The following is a 14,991-nucleotide window of genomic DNA, read 5'->3' on the forward strand; positions in this document are numbered from 1 at the left end:
ACTCGTTGGTCTTGACTTGGCACTAGTCTTGGGACTTGTTGGTCTTGCCTTGGCACTAGTCTTGGGACTCGCTGGTCTTGCCTTGGCACTAGTCTTGGGACTCGTTGGTCTAGACTTGGCACTAGTCTATGGTCTTGTTGGTCTTGCCTTGGCACTAGTCTTGGGACTTGTTGGTCTTGTAAGCTGTTGCTCTCCTCTCATTATACTATGGCGACCAACACATGCCGTGTTGTAGTAGTGTACTGATAGAGTACTGATCCTCTCTGAGGTCATTGACAGAATAACATTGTATAATAATAATAATAACTGATAATAACTGATTGATTTCTACACCACCTCCTCCCTGTTACCATGCTAACAGACCCAGATCTTACGTTAGCTCTCCTCCTGGATCTGAGGACCCAGAGTTTCCCTCGTCTCAGGTTTCCAGTAAACCTGCTCTCTGGAACTCACAGCTGGAGGCTGAAACCATCAATCACGGCTCGATATCATCAGATCAGACAAAACCACACGATATAAAAATATGAAATACAGAAAACATCAGAAGGGAATGTAAACACATCACACGACTCGCTATATTCACATTTATGAAAGTATAGAGAAGAGTTTATGGTTTTGAAATGTGTCACCTCGCTCGTAAAACATTTGTAACAAACATTGTCTTCACAGAACGAAACAATTATTTTATTGGACATGAAGACGATAAATTATCACGAAGAGCCTGAAGCTCACTGGAGCTACTCCTGCTAATAACGCATCTATCTCTCTATCTACTGTCAACTTTATATAGTCACAATTCAAATGTGAGAAACTGTTTCTGTTTGTATCGTTGACACGGACTGAGATTGTTTTTACAAAGCGGGGAAACGAATGTGAGCCCCGTTCCATTCGTCTGCTGTCAGACCATCATATCAAGCTGCAGAGTTTACGGTTACCAGGACCTGGACCAGGACCAGGACCTCATAGAAATATTCAGTTTCTTCGTTTTCCGTGAGGAAACCAACAAAATTAAATTCCCATCATGCATCTCCCTTAAAGCGTGACATCTAGAGGAGTATTCATTTTTAATCTGAGCTGAGGATCGAAGCCCTGAGGGGTTAATAAAGTTAAAGATGAAGAATGTGATGGTGGAAGTTTCTTTCCCTGCTGATCCGGGACGTGAATCAACCTGCAGAGCTGCTGCAGCCAAAACTCTGACAGGAAACTGCAACTAAAGAGCTTCAGCTGAGAGGTTAAATGAAATGTCAAGAAGGAAAAAACCTCATTAAAAGAGGAAACGATGAATGTTGAGGAGGACCGGCAGAGGGAGGCGTTGTGACTCCTGATGTGGATCAAACCCGCAGAAGTTCACCGTGATGCATTCATGGTCATTTGATTTTAGAGGTTCTACCACACATCACTTTATGAGGTTACTTGTTATGAAGTATTTTTCCTAGTTGTTGTGTAACTGGATCAAAGTAACAGATTAATGCAACAGAGAAAGAGGAGAAAACTGTAAAAAGTAGATTTATTTCAGGATATTTATAAGTTCTTCTTGTTCTTTTATTTCTCCTTCATGTTCCTGTATCTTTATATTTATTTCATATTATTGCTCTTTTTATTCTTCTTTATATATCAGGATTGTTTTTCTAAACTGACACTAAAATGAACATAGGCAGGTAAACTAAAAATTATATCTTTTATGAAAAACTAAAACTGAACTGAAACAATAATAAAAAAAGGAATAACAACAAAATAAAAATGTGACAGAAAGTGAACGTGAGCTTCCAGCAGGTGGCGCTGTGCTGCAGCGTTTCTCAGTGAGTCCGGTTCTTTCTCTGGTTTTGTAGATTTAAAGAACTAGATATTAAATATTTATTTAATAATATATAATATATGTTTATAACTTTTAAATACTTATTTACTTACTACTTCAATACTTATTATTTCTAAATACTTATTTACTTACTACTTCATTACTTATTATTTCTAAATACTTATTTACTTACTACTTCATTACTTATTATTTGTAAATACTTATTTACTTACTACTTCAATACTTATTATTTCTAAATACTTATTTACTTACTACTTCATTACTTATTATTTCTAAATACTTATTTACTTACTACTTCATTACTTATTATTTCTAAATACTTATTTACTTACTACTTCATTACTTATTATTTCTAAATACTTATTTACTTACTACATTACTTATTATTTCTAAATACTTATTTACTTACTACTTCATTACTTATTATTTCTAAATACTTATTTACTTACTGCTTCAATACTTATTATATTTAAATACTTATTAAATAATTAAAGAACTAGATATAAATATTGTTTTAGCTCCAGTGGATTTCAGGATATTTCAACACGATGTCTTCTGTATGTGACTTCTTTAAAGCTGCTGGTCCTCACAAAAACTAAATATATACAAACCAGAAAACACACTAAACTAAAACTCAAGACTAGAGGAAAATGAAGCGTCTAGATCTCCTTGTTCTCAGTGTATTCGTGTCAGTAATCTACAGATCAACACAAACACTCAGTTTATTAAGACTCGTTTTATTGTTTAACCGCCACATTCTCAACATCAGTTAACGACGACGATGACGATGATGATGATGATGATTGGCGGTCGCCCCCGGCAGCAGCTCAGTTGCTCAGGACGGTGCCGGAGGAGGTGGAGGTGGAGGAGGACGTCACCACCCCATCAACCACCTCCTGCACCACCACCACCGTCCGCTTGGTCGTGGTGGTGGTGGAGGAGGAGGAGCTGACGCTGTCGACCAATCAGAAAACAGATCGCTGTGAGCTGAAGATCTTTTCTTATTACAGAGTACTAGTACCCGTTTCTAGCTACTAAAATACTTATTACTAATAATTACTTCTACATATAACAACTACATATTTATTTACTACTTAATTACATGTTGCCTGCTGAGTACTTACTTATTACAACCTATTAAATTACTGATTACTTACAAGATAATTCTAATAAACCTACTTACTTGATACTTAATTAAAAACAAATTAGTTCTAACTACTTGTTACTTCCTACTTAAATACTAATTAGATAGCTACTACTCTGAACCTGAGTAACTCCTCCTACAGAGGCGATGACCTTGGCGCTATCTGCTGCCTCAGGTGCGACGGCGAACACCTGAGGAGTCTCAGCTGCCGACCAACACCCACCTCTCTCCGTCCAGCAGCCTCCTGTACTCGGCGATCTCCATCTCCAGCCTGGTCTTGATGTCCAGCAGCATCTGGTACTCCTGTCCCTGCCTCTCCAGGTCGGCCCTCAGCTGCACCAGCTGCTCCTCCATGGAGGTCACCTGCAGGCGGACGAGGAGATCTCTCGGGTAAGAGTCTGAATCAAAGTGCAGAAATATGGAAGTGGCACAGTTTAACGGGTGTTCTGTCTCACCTGCCCCTGGTACCCAGAGAGCTGCATGGAGTACCGGTTCTGTGTCTCAGCCAGAGTTCCCTCCAGAGACGCTTTCTGCACAGAAAGACGCAAGTTAGTGTTTTTATTTATGTCTTTAGTTTAGTTTACACTCATAATACAAATACTTGTTAAAACCTGTTGCTTACTGCTTAAATACTAATTACTTCAGTAACATTGTGAATGCAGGACTTCTACCCTCTGCAGTGTATTTGTACACGGTGGTAGTAGTACTTTGGCCTCACCATGCCCAACATGGACTGCAGCTCGATCTGTAGCGACTGCAGCGTCCGCTTGACCTCCGTGACCTCCGACCTGGTCGTCTGCAGCGTCTCCGTCTGAGTGACCACCTCTCTGTTCAGAGTCTCTGACTGCGGGAAACAAACGCTCGATCACACGATGGCAACGGACGGGCGGGTGAGCGTCGGCAGGAAGTGATGTGACGGCCTTACCTTGGTCTGGAACCAGACCTCCAGCTCCCTCTGGCTCTTGGCGGCGATGCCCTCGTAGTGCTCCCGGATGTCGGCCATCACCTTGGAGAGGTCCTGCTGAGGAGCGGCGTCCACCTCCACGTTCACCTGACCGCTCATGTTAGAGCGCGAGGCCAGCAGCTCCTCCTCGTGGTTCTTCTTGAGGAAGATCAGCTCCTCCTTCAGGCCCTCGATCTGCATCTCCAGGTCGGTCCGGCTCAGGGTCAGCTCGTCCAGGACCCTCCTCAGACCGGCGATGTCGGCCTCCACCGACTGCCGCATGGCCAGCTCGTTCTCGTACCTGCAGCAGGTGTGAAGACGTCAGAGCTGCTGTCGGACTGAGACTTAAGAGTCTCTCAATACTTCTGTACCAGAGGTACTACTACGATAGCTGTTGCTGCTTATACTACTACTGGAGTAGTGGAGTAACGGACCGTACTGACCCCCCTCACAGTTTAACGTTAACCATCAGAGTGTAAATAAAGTTTTCCTGACGATGGTTCTCCTCCAGTATTCAGTAGAACATGTGTTTCTAGTCTAGACTTCTAGACTCTCTGATTTCCTTCAGGTGTGTCAAAGCGTCTGGATTCACGAGTTGAGGCGACGCCCTGAGGTCACAGCTGCTGCATGATGGGACGGAAATATCTCACCTGTCAATCAAGTCACACCCGAGTTTATCTTCCTCCGTCTGTGTACTCACTGACAGTACAGGTGTTTAACACACTGACTCTGCCCACTTCTCATAGAAACTGATCAGGTCAGGTCCGGTAGCTTTAACTGAGGCTACTGCAGTTACTACTACTACTACAACAAGTAGTGCTGTTACTACAACTAGTACAGCTAATACTATAGCTAGTATTACAAGATAGAAGTTGAACTGTTGTTTGATTTTTTTCTCATTGGTTCATGTGTGTGTGTGTGTGTGTGTGTGTGTGTGTGTGTGTGTGTGTGTGTGTGTGTGTGTGTGTGTGTGTGTGTGTCTCTCTCACTTGGTCCTGAAGTCGTCTGCAGCTAGCTGTGCGTTGTCGATGTTCAGATGAATCGCTCCGTTCATCTTGATGGCCGCCTGAATCTGTGACATCATCACATCAGAGTGACATCATCAGGTGAGAGTACTCATATGAGTACTACAACTACTATTACTTCTACAGTTGCTGCTTGCAGTACTACCACCACAGTTTTTCACTACTCTTGTACTACTAGAGTTGTGTCTTATAGTAGTACCACAATTTTTGCATAAGCAGTGCTCGTACTACTAGAGCTGTGTCTCATAGTAGTACTAGTACTGCTACAGTTACTTGAGCTGATTCAGCTGAGGAGGAGGAGGAGGATGAAGAAGAGGAGAAAGATGGTGATGAGGATGAGGATGAGTTACCTTGGCGGTGACGTCAGCAATGGTGACGTAGAAGGCTCCGTAGTCTCTGGTGCTCGGACCGACCTTGCTCTCCAGGAACTGCCTGATCTTCAGCTCCAGCTCCGCGTTGGACTTCTCCAGAGAGCGGACCTTCTCCAGGTAGGTGGCCAGCCGGTCGTTCAGGTTCTGCATGGCGAACTTCTCGTTCCCGATCAAGTTGCTGTCGGCGCTGCCGGACGAGCTGGACGCGCTGTAGCTGTAGCCTCCTCCTCCTCCACCTCCACCTCCTCCCATTATGGAGGAGGAGATGCGGACCCCTGAGCCTCCGGCGCCACCGTACACGCTGCCGGCCCTCATGGAGGACACGCGTCTGGTCATGGAGCCGCCGGAGCCGCCGGAGCCAAACGTGGAGGAGGTGCGAGAGTAGGACATGATGGATGAAGTTTCCTGCTGAGAGGAGAGTGAGGAGCTGCAGGACTCCCTCCTCCTATTTAAACCTCCTGCAGCCGACAAGCGGCCAATCACGAGCCAACACCGGGCAAACAGGTGAGGCGGGGAGACAGGTATGTGGCAGGTATGTCGGGGGAGGGGGGTGATGTGTGTAACCTTTAAAGCTGCTTACCTGTGCGACAGTGACGGCTCTGTGAAGGTGTGTAAAGGTGTGTAAAGGTGCGCAGGACCTCCAGGCTCAGGGAGACCTTTGGACATGTTTCTCTTGAGTGGATCCAAAGGTCACCTGCAGCAGTAAACTTAACACTTTGTTCTAAATGTCACTTCGCTGGTGGAATGTGGGCGAGTTCAGGGCCTCTACCTGTCTCAGGTATGAGGGGAAAGTTATGACAGATTTATGCAAATCAAGAGAAACATGTTTGATTCTAAACAAGAACACTTCTGTAATCAGACGCCACATGAGGATCAGTGAGTGTCTGAAACATTTGCAATTATTATGAATACATTCATGGTTTTGACGTTTTGTTTCTTCACGTCAGATTTTTCAGGAATTTTACAACAAAATTTAAAAAACTGTGATCCTTCAAAGTAAAATGACACAAGTAGTTTATTGTTTTATTCACTCAAACAGAAAATTACTTTATTTAGTGATTCAGAGAAGTAAAATAACACAAACAAGTGTTTCTGTAATCCTGCTGACTAACAAACCAAACTGAAAATATATAAAACATATAAAACATATAAAACATGACCTCTTTGGTGAAGAAAACAAGAACTCATGAGGGACTGAATGTTGTAGTAATACGACTGCTTCTTTTAGTAACAATAGAAGCAATAGTTGTAGTAACATAGGGAACAGTAGTCAAAGAAGTACTAGACTAGAAGTAATATTAGTAACACAAGTAACGATCGTAGTACTAGCAGTAGTAGTACTGGACTAGATGATACCAATGTTTTGTTATATTTCTTAGATACCTGAGTTCAGAGGTAAGCTGAAACCAGCTGTGACATAAAATGGTTGAAAGTGATTTAAAATAGAAAAACTGAAGTACCAGTATGGATAACGTTAATAATAATAATAATGTTCACCAATAAAACATCAAATTGAAACAACACTTTGCTATTTGTTTACAATTACTGCATAAATCTACAAGGATTATGTGGGACTGATGCAGTTCACTGAACATAAAATACTTCCTAAGTTTTCAGTAACTACTTAAAAAAACGTATTCAGGTTAAAACCTAATAAATGTCTCAGCTAGTAGTGACTTCATTGATGTTTAAATCTGTTGCTGAAAGCCAACATTACTTCCAAACAACAGATGCATTTTTAGTAAATGTAGTTTTATTCGGCATAGATGGTTTCAGACTTAGTCAGACAGTAGTCTGTTTATAATGATATCTGATTATGCTAAGCTAACCAACATATTTACTCTTATTTGGATAATGTTTCATTATCTGAGGACTGTTGCATTATTTTCTTTAGTGAAATGTAATTTAAAACCTTGTGTTATTTTTAAACCCTTATCCATACTACCTCTTTTACGCTAACCGGCTCAGCTACTAGCATGCTAACATTAGCTTTGTCAGTGAGCTACACAACCAGCCTGAACAATGTAACACAAAACTCATGTGTTGTTCATTTGAAAAGATGTTTGAGCTGAAATTCCTAAATTTACAGAAGCTTCAAACGTTAAACATATTGTTGGTTTTTGGACGATTTAGTGCCGCCAAAAGTTAGCTTCATGCTTCACCGACAGAAACAAAGTCAAAGGATCTTTTGTCGTAGTGGAAACACAATTCATTTTCCAGGTTCAACAGTATTACGGGACTTTCACCCAGGAGACCGGTGTTCGCGTCCCGTGATAAATCAAAAGAGTAACGAGCTGTTTTATTTTTACCCAAACCAGGATCTGTCCTTGTTGCCAAAACCTAAATTGTTGTGGCAGAACTTAATGTGTTGTAATCACGTGCTGCCACCATGAAATACGCTTTTAAGAGTTGGTTTTCAAGTATTTCTTCTGTTGGCTGTAAATATCAGTAACAACTAATCTGTTCTAGTTTATGAGCTGCAACCTGTTAAGTTAGTGAACTTCACTTAGCAAACAATAACGTTAGCGCGAAGTTTGAACTGCTAGCTTTGTTAGCACCGTTAGCTACGAGCTAAGGCGTCGCCATGTTGAGAGCTGTGTGGATGTAATCGAAATGTTCCCAATCTCATATTATGAATCTTTAAAGTATCCTGCAGTGAAAAGTATATATATATGTATGTATGTGTATGTATATATATATATATTATTTATAAACGGCATTACTGAAGCAAATATAATATGTTTTAATGTAAACATCTACAGTGAATTATTTTGTGTTAACTGTTGTTTTCGTCTTACTTTGCAGAAGCTGATGTGGATCCTATAAACAATATGTAAGTAGATTATGCAAATGTACAAAGTCAGTTTCATAAAATATTTCACCTGAAATTCCTAAAATCACACAAGCGAAACTACAAACCACAAACATCTTGTTGGCTCGTGGGCACGTCGGTGCTGCCAAAGGTTAACTTGATGCTTCAGAGACACACCTGGAGTCACGGGAGGATGAACCTCTGAAGAGCTGCTTCAAACGACGCCTGGACTAAAACTTTGTTTACTTTGAGCTTTGCAGACGTTAAGAAACTCTGAATCTTAATCCACGTCGTCTTTAAAACAACATAGAAAATAAGAAAAATGTTGCTTCTGATTCATAAAATGTGTGCAAACCGCTGATTTGTTCTTTATTTGCAAATTTTAGTCACTCAGAATTTTCTCTTTATTTGGATGTTTGTCTCCAGTCAATCATTAAAAAGCATAAAGGACCAAATGGTCCCTTTCAAAGGCAGAAACCTTTAAACCGACTTTAAGACGTGCAGATCTGCAGGAAGCTGCTCTGTAAATGTCTTAAATGAACATGAAAACGTGCGTTTGGTCCTTAAAAGCAGCTGTTTTTGTGAGCAGACTTCTTTCATCTTTAATCTTTCATCTGCTAAACTAAAGTTACGGAAGTCGGGCTTCTTGTCTCCACTTTTGGACTTTAGCTCTGAAGGAGCTCCTTTTTCTCTCTGAACTCTGCACCCTGAACACAGTCGGTGATGTTTGCTCTGCATTCCATCGATTGTCCTTTGGTTAATAGCTGTTTACTCTGTTGAGTCCTCGCCACCTGCTCGTTACCGTTAACAAGCGTCTTTATGTCCTCATTCCGCACACGCCCAGCTCACAGCGCCCCATCGCTCATCGATCACACCCCGATCAACACCGCCAACAATCCACGTTTCGCTTTCCGAAGGAATTACATACGAGCGAACAAATGTTATCGAACCAGTTTCTACACCCTGAAGCTGACCTCCTACCCTCCAGGGTTACTGCCAAAAGTGATGCACGACTTTCTCTGCTCGGTAACTCGATGACAGCCGCGAGGCCGAGGGCCAAAATGTCACTCAGCATTTTGTCACCTGTAAACCCAGTAATCCAGTAAACCAGTACCCCCCCTCCCCGCCAGCAGGACCGACCGGTCCTTTTTACCGTGATCCAGGTCGTCTGCAGCTCAGATCAGCTGTCAAAACTAACATTTATTTGGTTCTGCGTGAGTGAGTGGAACGCAGAAACCGTATCTCGCTAATATCTGAAGAGACACACAACTGATGATGGATGGAGTGCAAAGTTAAAAGTCAAAAGAGTTTTGGAATGTTTCAGGGTTACGTAACACAAACCTTTATGCACATGATGCATTATAAGTGCTATGAAGCTATTTAGACCTCCACATTCCTGCTCTCGACTCTTCATAATTCATCATTTTTCTGCAGTAAAAAACTTTGGCGTTACTTTAGAGCTGAGTTCAAGTAAAATACGACGACGGACACAGCGGAGGAAGTAGTACTCAGATATTGTACTTCAGTAAAAGTCCGAACATTTTTTGCATCAAAATAAACACAAGTTACCAAAAGTAAAAGTACTTGTGATGCAGAATAACATATATTATATTATTATAATGATTGATGCATTAATGTGTCATCACTTTATTTATGTATTGGTTTGTTTGATAAGGGACAGTGGACATTAATAAAAACATTGCTGTAAATGCTCCAGAGTTAGCCAAGAGGCTGTTTTTCATCTGTAGTCCCAAGAGACAGATATTACAAAATAAACCTAAAACCAGAATATAAGATTATGCCGCATCGTTAGACACTAAAGACATCCACGTCTGAGACACAAAACATAAAAGCATGCAGAGTATGTGAAATATAGACAGATAAACAACAATAAAAGACACACAGGTAGATGAGGGTCCACCGGCAAATTAAAGACAGACAGACGTATGTTGTATAATAATACATTATTATATATAATAATGTATAATAATATATAATGATCCCCTCTTGTGAGCCAATATCAGTTGTTCTTGATAACAAACTGTTTGAGTGGAGGAGAGGTTAATGTACAACTCGTACATGAGACAGACGTTCACATATTTAATCATGTTTTCCCAACTAAACAAGTTATATTTTTTTTGTGCTTTAATAATAATAATAATAATACATTTTATTTGTAGAGCGCTTTAAAAGGTACTCAAAGACACTTTACATGGTAAAAACCAGAAACAATAAAAGCAATTCAAATTTAACAAAACAGATGACATAACAGTAAGAAATACATAACATACTTTAATGTTGCAGCTCATTTTAAATACTTTATATAATCTGTAGTATTACATCATCAGTTATTAGTTGGTTATATTTTGTTTTAATAATCTGAATCTGTAAAGTAACTAAAGCGGTCGGATTAATGTAGTACAGTAAAAAGTACAATATGTACAGTGCGATGAGTAGAAGTATAAAGTAGCAGAAAATAGAAATACTCAAGTAAAAGTATTTGCTATTACTTTAGATTTGTACTTTCCACCACTGCTCATATATTTCATTACATTATTGTTATTATTACATGACTATTATTACATTAATATGATTACATTATTAGATAGATAGATGGACACTTTATTCATCCTCAGGGGGAAATTTGTTTGTAACAGCAGCAAAACTAACTAGTTAACTTTTTAACTAGTAAAAAGTTAAATATTAAGTACGAAAAATGCACAGTATATACAATAAAATAACAGAGTAGAACATATTAAATATAAAGAAAACAAAAAAACAATAGAAATGCACAATATATACAATAAAATAGAATAGTGTTAAATTAACTAACTAGATAAACTAAACGGTAGTGCAAAGATCAACCAAAAGCAAACAACAATTATTATTATTATGATATAATTATTACATCGTTATTATTACATTACTATTATTACATCATTATTGAAGCCTGGCAGATGTCATGACGTAATCACTGAATTCATTTACACAGATTAGTACTCAAAGCTCTCAGATTAAAACATGTTGATGTGAACCGATCATAATGTCACATGTTTAGATCATAAATCTTTAGATGCATATCCTGAAGACATATTCTGAATCTCTTTGTTGAACAAATTGGCTCCTCACAATAACCAAAGTGATTTATTGCGTATTAGTTTACACACACGAAAGCCTTTCAGGCTCAAAGCTGCCGGAAGCTTTCTAACCGCCGGGCTGTTGGATCGACTCCATAGTTCACGTCAAAGTTTAGACAGAAGAGAACGAACCGGATGAACCGATGGAGAGGAAACAAGATAATTAGTTTGATATGAAGCAAAAGAGAAGAAATGACTCTGCAGCTGTTGGAAGATGCATTCAGGCTCTTTCTTCCTTTTTCTCCTCAATCTCCAAACTTTTGGGTCGATTTCTAATCTTTCCAAAACCTATTTTTATAGAAAGCAAAGCTGACATTAAAAAAGTTTCTTCTGACGTCTCTAATTACATTTTAGACATTAGTGGGACCAATCACAATAATAATTAAACATATGTAATTAATTCTAATCTGACTATTGAGAAAATTAATTCAGAAATCATTGCCAGTGTTTAATTATTTACTAGACATTTAGACTTATGTACTTAGACTTTTATTTAAGTAAAAGTACCAATACCACAATGTACAAAATACTCTGTTACAAGTAAAAGTTCTGCATCCTCAAAGTATTAACAACAAAATGTACATAAATATTGTTTATTCAACATCAATAACAGTCGTACAACTAATCTGCCTTCGTTTATGAGTTTTGATTTGGTGAACTTCACTTAGCAAACAATAACGTTAGCACGAAGACTTTGTACCGTTAGCACCGTTAGCTACGAGCCACCGGCTAAAGCGTCGCCATGTTGAGAGCCGCGTGGATGCAATCAAAATGTTCCAAATCTCATATTATAGTTTCTTGTTGTTTAATTAACAAAACGTTTGACCTGATATTTCTAAATTCCCGGAGTTGCGGTACACTTAAGGTTCCTGGTTTGGGAGTTTGAAGAACCTGGTCCCACTAGCTAACGTGAGTTTCCCAACTCAAGAGCAGAGAAGCTAACGTTAGCTTTCCAAGCTAATGTTAGTGTGTCTTTTAAACTAATGGGAGAATGCCAATATTAGCAGCGAGAACTAATATTAGTTTTATGGATTGATGAGAAAAGCTAATGCTAGCTGCTTTGAGCTAATGTAACACACTGATTTGTGGCAGAAGCTAACATTAGCTTGTTCGTGTTAAATTAAGTCATGGAGATACATTGAACTGTCAGTTAATAACGCAGCTAACAGAGAGGTGTATTTTGATGTTTATAACAATAACTTGATGACTTCTTTTCGATTATTGATTGTTTATGGCCCGAACTCCATCACTGCCAACAAACTAGCCTCACAATAACATGTTAGCAAGCCCAAGAAAACAAGCTAACTCTGTTATTTAATTTAAATTATCTAGTTAATTTTGGATGCACAACTCACTTCACAGTTTTTATCAGAGCGGCGTTAACGTGTAGTTTTTAATTAAAGCTAACTAACTTCACCGGCTTCTCTTGGAATAGCTTTTGTTGGGGTGCAATACCACCTTTGACCACACCGACCAGCGAGATGCTGTTTCACTCATTGGAGGAAACGCAAGGAAGTCAATGGCAGACATACAGAGGTATTTACGATTAAAAAATACATAAAATAGTACACTATTGATTATTTTTATTCTACTCCGCATCTCAGAGGAAAACATTATACTTTTTACTGAACGTTGACTGAATTAGTTTAACATCTTCTCTTCAGATTTTGTATAAAACTTAAAATATGATGCTATCTAACAGTTTATAATGTTAAAATGAGCTATATTAAAGTACAGTTGATATGTTAAGCATCAATAATAATTTGGCCTAATGAGTACTTTTACTTTTGGTACTTTAAGTATAACATTTTGTTGCCAATATTTGTGTACTTCTAAGCAAAATTCTGCAAGACTTTTACACGTAGTGGAGTATTTTTATTGTGTAGTACTAATATTCTTACTTTAGTAAGTAAGTAGTAACATATTGGTTCACAGTACAGAACACAGTGAAGAGACGGAGCTGTAGTTTTTCACCTCGGCCACAAGAAGGCGGTCTTCACCAACACAACATTTACACTTTATAAGATAAGATAAAATAAGATAATCCTTTATTAGTCCAGCAGTGGGGAAATTTACAGGATCACAGCAGCAAAGTGGACAGTGCAAACAAGGTACATGGTAAAATAACAAGAGCAGCAAGTATTATAATTAGTAATAAATAGTAATAAACTTATCAGTTTAACGTTTAATGACCGTTATTGTGTTTTAATGTCTCTGGTCTGTAAACTTCTGTCAGTCAGCCTATTTATTAGGTATCTTCAAGACAGATGGTAATATTCAATAATTTAAATGAATATTTGTCACATGTCCAGAAATATTATATAAAAGAAACTGAAAGGATAAAATTAAAAGATAAATATGAGCAAACATCTCAAATGTAAATGACCACCGCAATTTAAACCTCCAGAAAACTATTGTGAATAAATTATTACCCAACTTTATGTATATCAGGTTTGTATCTTTGTCTACTTTATAACCATTCATTCCTTCGTCTGTTTATATTTAAAAATGTTAATATAAAATCATTAAAATGTATTTGAATAATAATTAAATTAATAATCATTTTATATATAAAATAATTGTATACATACCTTTATATTGATATATTATTGTATATTTATATATTTTTATAATTATCTAAAACAGCTTGCAGTCAAATTGACCCCTACAGGACATTAAAAACCCAAATTATAAAAAAGTCCTTAATTACTTATTGTGCTTCACTAAATAAATACAGAAATAATTCATGAAAGAAATTTAAAAAAGTCAAGCACTTATTTAGAGATGTTAAACATTGAATGGGGTCACATTAACCCTGAGAATAAAAAAGAATGAAACAACACATAGCTGCAGTTATCATGTGTACCACAAGAGGGCAGACTTCACCTTCAGTTCATTGACCTGCGGACTGGAGAGGATCAAAACAATCTCAGATCTCATGGACTCCTATTTGTTCCTAAACTGGGACCTCAGTAGAATTTATTTTACTTTTTCGACTGTCTGATTCTGGTCTGACTCTGGTCTGGTTCTGGTCTGATTCTGGTTTGACTCTGGTCTGGTTCTGGTCAGACTCTGGTCTGGTTCTGGTCTGACTCTGGTCTGGTTCTGGTCTGACTCTGGTCTGGTTCTGGTTTTACTCTGGTCTGATTCTGGTTTGACTCTTGTCGGACTCTGGTTCTGGTTCTGGTTTGGTTTTGGTCTGGGTCTGGTTCACCATGCATGTAATGTGGAAACCAGTTTGGAAGTTCAGAGGAGCAACTTCAGCCAGGAAACTGTCCAGCGTTCGCCTTTATCAAACAAAACAGAGGAAAAAACAACCCATATTTGGCATTTTCAGTTTCATATCATAAAATAGATTTTCAGTTTTATTGGGAAAGTGTTTGTTCAGCGTTCCTTCAGTGCAGTTTACCAGTGTTTGAAATGTTCCTTATTTTCTTTAGTTTACGTTTGTAGCTGTATGTCAGTTTCTGTTTCACTACAATGAGAGCAACAAAAAACAAATCCTCTAACACAAACGTGAATGTCTTTGTCTGTGTTCACATATTCGACCAATAAAGCTGATTCTGATACTGAAACAATATTAGCTCTATACAGAGAATGCCTGAATTCAGATTGAATATTTTGGTTCAGAGTCATTTATCGACCGGGTCAAGGTCCTGTTCTACACTAATACTGCAATTAACGCGTAGTGATCATTATATTTCACACTTCACAGGGGGACGAGATACGGATATTCACTCTTT

At 38.6% G+C, this 14,991-nt stretch overlaps 1 protein-coding gene across 1 annotated transcript; it reads right to left on the reverse strand.

The window, feature by feature from the left end:
- Nucleotides 1-2,537: 2,537 nt before the first annotated feature.
- On the reverse strand, nt 2,538-5,704 carry LOC137884007 (keratin, type I cytoskeletal 13-like). Its single transcript, XM_068725632.1, has 7 exons — nt 5,279-5,704; nt 4,893-4,975; nt 3,886-4,204; nt 3,679-3,804; nt 3,416-3,490; nt 3,184-3,323; nt 2,538-2,770 (listed from the first exon to the last, which is right to left on the reverse strand). The coding sequence occupies exons 1-7, from the start codon at nt 5,687-5,689 to the stop codon at nt 2,644-2,646; spliced, it is 1,281 nt and encodes a 426-aa protein (XP_068581733.1). The 5' UTR covers nt 5,690-5,704; the 3' UTR covers nt 2,538-2,643.
- Nucleotides 5,705-14,991: the final 9,287 nt, after the last annotated feature.

This window comes from Cebidichthys violaceus, unplaced genomic scaffold (genome assembly GCF_023349555.1).
Source record: "Cebidichthys violaceus isolate CVI_PGR_0920_01 unplaced genomic scaffold, fCebVio1.0.p SCAF_36, whole genome shotgun sequence".
In the NCBI taxonomy this organism is placed as follows: domain Eukaryota; kingdom Metazoa; phylum Chordata; class Actinopteri; order Perciformes; family Stichaeidae; genus Cebidichthys; species Cebidichthys violaceus.

What these genes read in the sequence shown, in the direction of transcription:
- LOC137884007 (XM_068725632.1), bottom strand. Translation starts at nt 5,689, where the DNA reads ATGTCCTACTCTCGCACCTCCTCCACGTTTGGCTCCGGCGGCTCCGGC. An exon ending in TTGCTGACGTCACCGCCAAG is followed by an intron (nt 4,976 to 5,278) that starts GTAACTCATCCT and finishes ATGATGTCACAG; the next exon opens with ATTCAGGCGGCCATCAAGAT. An exon ending in GCAGACGACTTCAGGACCAA is followed by an intron (nt 4,205 to 4,892) that starts GTGAGAGAGACA and finishes CACCTGCTGCAG; the next exon opens with GTACGAGAACGAGCTGGCCA.